This window comes from Eurypyga helias, unplaced genomic scaffold (assembly GCF_000690775.1).
Source record: "Eurypyga helias isolate BGI_N326 unplaced genomic scaffold, ASM69077v1 Scaffold51138, whole genome shotgun sequence".
In the NCBI taxonomy this organism is placed as follows: domain Eukaryota; kingdom Metazoa; phylum Chordata; class Aves; order Eurypygiformes; family Eurypygidae; genus Eurypyga; species Eurypyga helias.
Genome location: NW_010269878.1, coordinates 1 through 9611, shown reverse-complemented (window position 1 = coordinate 9611; position 9611 = coordinate 1). Strand labels below are relative to the sequence as shown.

Below are 9611 nucleotides of genomic sequence, written 5' to 3'. Positions count from 1 at the left end.
GGGGCTTGTCTCCTGCAGAACGCAGGTACAGATGTTACCGGGGTCCGGCTCTCGTGCTGGCCGCCTCTTACAGGTGCCGTTCGGGGCTGATCCAACAATACGTACTCCGTAGTTTAATTCTTGTGATATTACAGAGCGCTTCGTGTCTGGGGAAGTTTTGGTTGGTGTAAATCTTGCTGGGAGCACGCTTATTCAGACTTTCAGGGAAGAGCGCGAACGCGTATACAGAACCTTGCTAACGATAAAATCTTTTGCTTCTCCATTCATCCTTTTGTTCCTTTTTGGATTGATGTGTTCAAACCCGAAAACCAGTGGCTTGTTTTAATATTGTGACAGGTGGGATGAAGAGCCCTGAGTAAAGATCAGGACTATATGCCCATTACCATAGTGGTCTGTGGCATCTTGACTACAGTAACTATCTAACTGGCTTTGTTCTCTTCTTCTTACTGTGAGTTCTGAAATAGAAAATGTACAAAAATATTACAGTTGTAGTTAAGTTGCATACCAAATGTTGAACGTGTTGATGCTGAATGTGTAATTTATGTCTTACAGGGAATATCTTGACAACATAACAGCAATTGGGCCCAGAACAGTTGGAAGTCCAGAAAATGAAGTTCTTGCAGTTAACTACCTCTTAAAACAAATCAGGGCAATAGAAAGAGAGAGCACAGATGCTCACAAGATATCTGTAGACATACAGAGGCCCACAGGTTCCTTCAGCATTGACTTTTTAGGAGGCTTTACTAGTTACTATGCAAACATAACCAATGTTGTAGTGAAGTTGGAACCCCGAAACGGAGCTGAGCATGCAGTGTTATCCAATTGCCACTTTGATTCCGTACCAAATACCCCGGGTAGGTCCACATGTTCATTCTGCTTTTCTGTATGTTACATGAGCCACACAGCTTGGCTTATCGCCTTCTCACATACCAACTACAGCCACATGCTAGAATACTGCATGTGTCAACTAGTCTGCCTTCTTTCAGTGTGATTCAGTACTTAGAGTGACAGGTTGGTCCTATTAAAGTCAGGATTTTACTCTCGCTTTCTGGTAGGCAGCAAATTACAGATACTATATTTAGTTTTCTAGAAAGCTTGGTTGTATCTGCCTTTCTTGTAAGTCACTGCTTATGCATGTAGTTCATGTGCTGCTTCCACCTGTCATTCAGGTCTTTCCATATTTCTGTACTGATTTAATCTTGGCTTTCCTTTCACAGGATTCTTTGTGCCAGAGACTGTGCCTACCCCTGCTAACCAGTGTGTGCTTTTCCTCCCTTTGCTGGTATCATACTTTATCTCAAGTTTTTAGTGTGCTATCCTTAAGCTGTGGCAACTTCTCTGTTATTTCTGCATTCAAAGCTTCTGTTTCAAAAGACTGTAGTGATCAAACATGAAGGTACTGTTCCCTTGGTAGCATGTACATCTCTCTCGCTGCCGCTTTCACTGTCGCTGTTGTGTACTCTTATTCCTGTCCCTCTGCATTTTTATAAATCTGATCACGTCAAGTAATTATTGCGGCAAGGGTGTAAGTGGCTTAGTAAATACATGGTTGTAGCAGTGCCAGGAAGGTAGGGAACTGAAAACCACACGAAAACCTGTGTTGTAAGTCAGCCACAGGTGTGTACCTGTTACTGCAGTTGAAAAACACCTGCTGATTTCAGTCACCAAGAGCAAAACTTTTCCTGAAGTTTCTTGATTTACACATACAGTCTTCATTATTGAGAAGAAGGTTATTAGCTAGCGAAACAAAGCAGTTGCTGACAGAAAAAAAGGCATGAAGAGTACAGCAGGTAGTGCATGGATCTCCTCTTTCTCCTCAGTTATATTTAGGCAAGATGGGTTTCCAAATTAAGCTTAATAACTGCATGATTATTATACATGATTTGTGATGTAAGGACTGCAGAGGTGATAATCACATATTTATAGTCTAAACCTGGCTGCGTAGACTTAGAAGCAATACTTTACAAATCTAATACGATTGCTGAAGACTGGCTTTAAATTGATGCCCTGTGTAAATTGTGTACCCGCTTCTATGGGTTGTAACACAGGACTATGTCTGCATCAATTACTTTCTTTACCGTTACTCGGACCGTAAAATACTTCACCAGCTGTGCACAGAGGTGCCAAAATATCTGTGGTTTGTATAGGATTGTACAGAAATCTGTGGAGGAGCTAGAAATCAGCCTGTATGTTTGCCCTTAATCACAAAGCAGCCTAGCCCTTTACCACAAAAAATAAGGAGCTTGCACATAACCAAGCAAGAACCTTTTGTTTTCTATTCTCCTGTATTTCTGTAATTTATTTGCTTACAGCTTTGTTTTCATTACCAAAAATGTGTCAGTGGCATTTAGTGATAAATGAGTAGCTTATTTGAAAATTGGATAATAAAACGTAATTTGCTGTTGATGCTTCTGCATACAAAATGGGTAAAGCGAAACTCGGTAAGCCATTAGAGCTTCAGCGTTAGAAAGCTTAAATTCTCTGTCAAGGAGAAGCATAAACTGTGAACTCCTAAAACATGTATCTTGTTCTAATAGTACTAATTTTCTGTTTATATGGCCTATTTGATTCTTTTCGAATAAACTTGAAGGCAGAAACATCCTTGAAACTACCATCTCAGCTGATAACGTTTTTCTTAGGTTACTGATACTTGCCATAAAGTCTGTTTTAACCTCCTGTAAGTTTTGCTGTGTATGAAGTATTTGAGGGTGGCACATTTCTCTGTGAGATGGTGTCATAGTGCATGGCTACATGGCTGCTTTAATCAGATGTAAATCTGTATGTCTGTTGAAACCAGTAACTTCTCTTTTTCTTAGCTTCACAGCAAGGTGGGTAAGTGATTAATCCTGCTGGAAACTGTAATCACTTCTCTGAGTTCTCAACACAGTGCAAGTTAGATAAAAGAACTCAGTGTGGTTAGGAGTATACTGCTGATAAATGTGGGTGGCAATATAATCAGGGCTTGAAGTCAGATATTAGGGGGTGTGGTGCGTTTTGGAAAGCTTTTGGCAGAACAAAGCATTACTTTCTGAGAAATCAATTAGAGAAAAGTGTATTGGAAGGATTTGGGGTTTATTTATGTATTCTAAAGTACTTCCATACAACAAGCTGAGGCTAAAATTAGACTGAGATTTGTGTATCAGGAGTATGCCCTTTCCACAGAGGGGAAGATATGTCTAAATTTTGCCAACTTACAAGCTTTGGAAAAAGCTGCCTTTTTATGTAAAAATTAAACAGTTTTAGCAGCTAATGAGTCTGCCCTAATAGCATGCTGAGGCCTGACCATGCTGTTGTTCTCTTAGTGCACGTTGGCATCACATGTGCAACCCAGTCTAATGGAATGAATTTCTCTGTTTGTTCCAGTTTGTTTTGTTGTTTGTTTTTTGACAGTCATGTAGGGAGATGCTACAGCTTGTCCTGAAGTGAGGACAATGGGGCAATGGGAGACCTTGACTCAAAGCTGGATACTTATCCAAGATTCAAAAATGGCACTGCACAGGAGGAGGTGTGAGGAAGTGAGAGTCAGTCTAGAGTAATGTTGGATGAGGAACACAAAAGACTGAAATTGGAGCAAAAGGGGTTTTCTGCAAAGAAAGAAGGGTGGTGAAAAGGATCAGATCACAAAAATACTGTATTACAATGTATACCTTCATTTTAAACATGTTTTAAAGGTGTGAATTCTGGTGTTTTCTTTGCTTTATTTTGCAGTCTTGGCCTCATTTTACTTTAAGGTTGTCCACTTACCTGAATGCATTCTAAGAGTGTAGGTGACTTGTGAGGGAATGTTTGGTTTTTTTTTTTAATTCGAGATGCTGTAAGTGAAGATTGTGTCCTTGTTTATTCATACTGTTCTTAGAAAAACAGATAATGATCACTTTCCTTGTTTAGTGACCTAGTTAGTCTACTTTTCTTGAACAGTAGTATTGGATCTGATCTCTGGTACTTCACTTGCTCAACTTTTGAATGTTATTTTTCTTTCTGCTTTTGCTTTTAACTAGTATAGACGCAGGGTACACAGAGTATCAGAAAATACAATAAAGCTTGACAGAACTGTACCTCACAGTGATTAAGTGACTGAGATAGCATAAAGCATTTTTCTTCTCTGGTCTGTTTTTGCAATTCTGTGTGTTTGTTGTAAGCCATACTGCTCTGCTGATTATTTTCAGGTGCCAGTGACGATGCTGTTAGCTGCGCAGTGATGCTTGAAATACTTAACACACTTTCAAAATCATCAGAGCCCTTGCAACATGCTGTCATATTCTTATTTAATGGTGCAGAAGAGAATATTTTGCAGGTGAGAATATGCTGGAATTATAAAATACAAATCAAAGCTGTATATTAAGACTCTGACAAAGGAAAGAGTAACTACAGATATGGCTTGTATTTAATCCATTGAAATATTAGTTAAATGCCAGTCTTAACATTCTGAGGAAAATACATTTGATTTCAAAGGGAAAATACACTTAGCTTAAGAATGTTTTCCATATTAATTTAATTAGACTTGGATTTTCTACATCTGTTTGTGTTGAAAGTGATCTGTCTTGTCCAATCTTGCATTATGATCATATGCGATGGAAAATAACATTTAGGCTGGTCTGGAAGATACTTGACCTATATATACTTTTTTTTTTTTTTGTTTCCCATCAAGGCTAGTCACGGCTTCATTACACAACATGAGTGGGCCAAGTCAATTAGAGCTTTTATTAACCTGGAGGCAGCAGGTGTGGGAGGAAAAGAACTTGTTTTTCAAACAGGTATGAGCTTGCATTGTGTCTAGTTTCTACACTAGGATAATTTGATAATAAACAATGTAAACTTGAAGGAGTATTGAAAGTGACTCATAAGCAAAAGGCAGGAGAACCTCTCTACTTCTTTCCCTGCACAGCAAATAAGTTGCTCTCCATCTTAGATACATCTATGCTAAAGCACTGCCACAGAAGTTGCCTCATAGGTGGGCAGCCTGTGTAGAACAGAATTGCAGAAGCTGTGCTTCCCTTTTACATCAAGGTAAAAAGAAGAAAACCAGATCTGGATATCTCTTGTATCTTGCATACTCATACTTTCATGTGCTTTATTTAGCTTTCACAGCAGTTCTTTCACAATCTTTGCAGGGAGGTGTTGGCATTAGAACTCCATCTGCTGCTCAGGAAGCAGCAAAGCTTCTGTGCTTTGTAGGCTGCAGTTAAACTTCTGCTCCATCCTAGTTGGACTGCAGACTTCCTGCTGCTGCTGCTTCATTATGTGCTTGCATTGAATGCTTTAGTGGAGAGACTTCTCTAAACAATGATTTTGAGGTGTGATACCTAAATGATAAATTGGAAGTTCTGCTAAAGGTCATGACTTCTTCATTAATGCTGGGTCTTTTTTGGAACATGGCTTACCTGCTCTGCCACTGGACACTCAAGGCATCTGGGCTTTTCTTGTTTTTCCCCCAAGTGTACATAATTCTTCCAGCCAACAGAAATCCACTTGGCATGTTCCCTGTGGGGCAACAACATTGAAGTCTAGTGAGTTCCGTTGCATTACTTTTTTGTTACCATAAAGATACATGTCTTAACTGAAGTTCAGAAAGTAGTTGTGACCTTTCTGCCCATCTTTTGTTAGGACCTGAGAATCCTTGGTTGGTACAAGCGTACGTAGTTGCAGCCAAACATCCCTTTGCTTCTGTGGTGGCACAGGAAATATTTCAGAGTGGCATTATCCCAGCAGATACAGACTTCCGTATCTACAGGGATTTTGGCAATGTTCCAGGTATGTTATCAGAAGACACATCAGTGCACATTGTACAACCATTTGTCTGAAGTTTGTAACAAGAATACCGTTCTGTGGTTCTGTTCTTCTATGTGAATGTCCTCAAATTTGGTTTGTCTTTCAGTTCCCAAGCAAATTTTCCTGCTTTTCCCTAAGGCAAGAACCTTTTAGATTCGGTTTATTTGTAGGTTGTTAAGGATGTTTTTGGAGACTGCTCTTTTCCAGAAAGAAACTACATGATAGGAAAGTTTCCTGAGAATAAGGGAAACACTCCAGGAATTGACAGTACACTATTAAATATTCTGTTTTGAAACATTTTAGTAATGATGCTAATAACCTGCTTGCAGGAATTAAATGTCTGTACCTAATGCAAAAAACCAAAATCATCTCTTCTAAAGACAGTGACTTAGTATTAAGTAGACATTTTCATTACTTCTTTTGTTTTTCATAATCAAGCACAGGACAGCAATTTTTGGTTTTGCTACCCATTCTGCAGAGAATGACCAGTGGGAAAAAATGTGGAGCAGACAATGCAAACACAGTTCCAAGGAATGTTAGCTTCTGTAAAATCCTAGCTGTCTGGCACAGATTATCATTGGAATTACTTTCAAGAAAAGTGATATTTCTGAATTGATTCTTAGAACAAAACATGCTGGCGTACTCTGAACTGTTCCAAAGTACACTTCTAGCCTGAAAATAAAGTAGCTGATTTTGTACAATGTGTTCTTTATTTGTTCAGAATCGTACCTGGATCATAAACGGTAAATGGATTCTCACTGACCTCTCTTTTTTCGAAACAAATAGAAATGAAATAATTGAGTTACAGAAATACTTTGTTCCTCTTTGTCCACTTATAGAATATTTGTTAAACCTCTGCAAAATTGTGAGGATTCAGACTGCAGGCAGCAGCTTTTTGCATATGCAGCTGTGGGAATGTGTATTTGGGATACACTGAAAGTATAACTAATCTTTCAGAAAACATACTCTCTTTTTTTGGTAAATATTTTTTGTTTATTTTTAGGAAGTATTTGGACTTTTAAATGAAGAGTTTTCAGACTTGCTATTTGAATAGCTGTTTACAAATTAAAAGAACACACCTGATATTTTGACAAGGTGTTGCTGTAGTTCCACAGCACTGCTTTTTATTACTTTTCAGCTTGGATCTCTACTGATGTTTTACTAGTAAATGCTTGGAAAGCACCTTATACGTCTTTTCTGGAGCTGAGATGATTAAAAATTTTCATGTGTTTCTCCAGCAGAGATCAGTTTGTGTACAGATGTCATGCGAATAAATATGTTAGAAAGGACAGATAACTTAAACTGTTTTAAAAGTTTTGTAAGTTTTTAAATACACAGGAAATCCTGGTTAGTCTTCCTTCTACAAAGCAAACTGTTTTGTGAATTTTTAAGGATAGTGAGTGGGCTACAAATGAGAGCAATGTTTTGTGTGAAATATATTTGAGGTTTTCACGTATTTGTTTTGGAGTTTTATGTAACTTCAAACATAAATTTTCTCTCTCCATAGGAATAGATTTGGCTTTTATTGAGAACGGCTACATTTATCATACAAAATATGACACATCAGACAGAATTTTAACAGATTCCATTCAGAGAGCAGGTTAGTATTACAAGAATTTGGTAATTTACTGAAGAGTAGTGTGGTACCAGCTTTTTAATGTTGCTGTAAGACTAATACTGCAAGACATTCATAATTTTAATTACACATTTATAACATGCTAGACATGTTATAAAGAAAAAAGTTAACTGAATGCATTTCTCCAAAATATAAAGGAAGTGTGTTTAGTCAACTTGGAAACATAAACGTTACCAGCATCGAGTGATGTTGATCTGAAAGTAACTGTGGAATCTAATTAAGCTTATAATCTAGCCATTGATACCTGATTGTTCACCTTTCTGCGTTCCTTTTCTCTCAGTAAGTCTACTTACTGACTAATGTTCATCGTGAGAAGCTTATGGTTAAGTTGGTGGCATAGAGACTGATCTGCCAACAAGAGGTTTTTGTTTTACAGTGGATCTCAGTCAAACTTATTTGGTAGCACAATCCTGTGGATGAACAGGATTTATTTTCTACTAACAGGTGGTTCTCATAGCAGGCTAGCTGACAGATCGCACTGAAGAAAATTACAGTAAGACCTTTAGTTGCCCAGGAAAAACTAACATAATCCTAAATGCCTCCAGGATTTTGGCCATTTACCCCTTTAAGCCTATACAGAAGCCGACTTAGATGACCAGCATGAATAAGTTTTAAACACTTTCTTACACCAATGCAGTTTCAAGTCAGAAAGTCGCACTTCTAATTTCCTTTTGGAAAGATTATTTTATTGGTCATGGTGGTTATGTAGAACATCTTGCTAAATGTCATCACAGCTGAAAAAAAAGGGCAAACTTTTCAGCCAGTAAGCACTTTTACATGTCAAGTGAAAGTAAAATCAAAGTTGAGAACAATTGTTCTCATTCAATTACGTGTGTTTTGGCTGTACTGTGGGAAAGCAGAAGTTGGTTGGTACCCGTAGGATAAAAAGGAAAATAGTCTCCTTGTCTCCTACCTTACAGTCATCTAGGGAAACAAAGGCAAGTAGTTCAATCATTGAAACATGAAGGAGTTACTGGTGGCAAGGAGAAGAGGAGGAAGATGAGGAAATTATGAACACTTCTGTGGGTTATCCTTGAAGTCCAGTACTTTAATATCATAGAATCATAGAATGGTTTGGGTTGGAAAGGACCTTAAAGATCATCTAGTTCCAACCCCTCTGCCATGGGCAGGGACACCTTCCACTAGACCAGGTTGCTCAAAGCCTCATCCAGCCTGGCCTTGAAGACATCCAGGGATGGGGCATCCACAGCTTCTCTGGGCAACCTGTTCCAGTGCCTCACCACCCTCTCTGTGAAGAATTTCTTCCTGATGGCTAATCTAAACCTCCCTGATTTCAATTTATACCCATTACCCCTTGTCCTATCACTACAGGCTCTTGTAAAAAGTCCTCTCCCAGCACCCTTGTAGGCCCCCTTCAGATACGGGAAAGCTGAAGGAGAGCTTAAGGTCTGAAAGCTTGACTACTCCCTTCATTGCAACAGTGTTTAACTACATTAGGCATATATTCTTATTTTATTAAGCAAATATACTTGTTTTAGTGTCAGCTGTATAGATTAACTCATGAAAATACGATGCTGTGTGTAACACTGAACACCTATTTCGGAATGAATTGTGTATTCATGTCTTTGTTGAGAATAATTCAATATGGTTACATTTTTAAGAGTACTTATATTTAAAAGAATGCTGTGTACTAATTCATTAACCCTGATGTACTTATGTTGTGTATCTGCTTTTTTAATAGGTGACAATATTCTAGCTGTCCTAAAATATCTAGCAACATCAGATAAGTTGGCTAAGTCTTTTGAGTATCGACATGGAAATGTGGTGTTCTTTGATGTACTTGGCTTATTTGTTCTGGCTTATCCTGCTCGTGTTGGCACCATCTTGAACTGTATTACAGCAGCAATTGCTTTTCTTTACTTAAGCAAGAAAGTACTTCAGCCCAAAACAAGAGGTAAGACTAGTTTTTAAAAATCAATCACTCTTTAACAAGTAGGAATTAGTAGATTAGGAAGTTTTCAGGCAATTAAGGCATCTTTTTAGATAAACTTCTGTGCTGATACTTAGTTACTGGCTGAAATTAGACCAAAACAACTTCAGAAATAAATTTTAGGTGTGCACCCTGCACTGGGAATTGCTTTGTGTTTAAATCTCTCAAATATAAACAATTATGATGAAGAAAGACTATGACAAGCCTAGATCTTGAGCATTCATGAATCATGATTATCATAGAATCATAGAATGG

At 38.1% G+C, this 9611-nt stretch overlaps 1 protein-coding gene across 1 annotated transcript; it reads left to right on the top strand.

Moving 5' to 3' along the window:
* Window positions 1–552: 552 nt before the first annotated feature.
* On the top strand, window positions 553–9337 carry LOC104514507 (endoplasmic reticulum metallopeptidase 1-like; the record flags this gene model as incomplete). Its single annotated transcript, XM_010158218.1, has 6 exons — window positions 553–854; window positions 4167–4294; window positions 4649–4754; window positions 5605–5751; window positions 7277–7369; window positions 9108–9337. Coding segments are annotated over 6 exons (1006 nt in total), but the record flags the coding sequence as incomplete, so codon positions are not given.
* Between the last annotated feature and the right edge of the window lie 274 nt (window positions 9338–9611).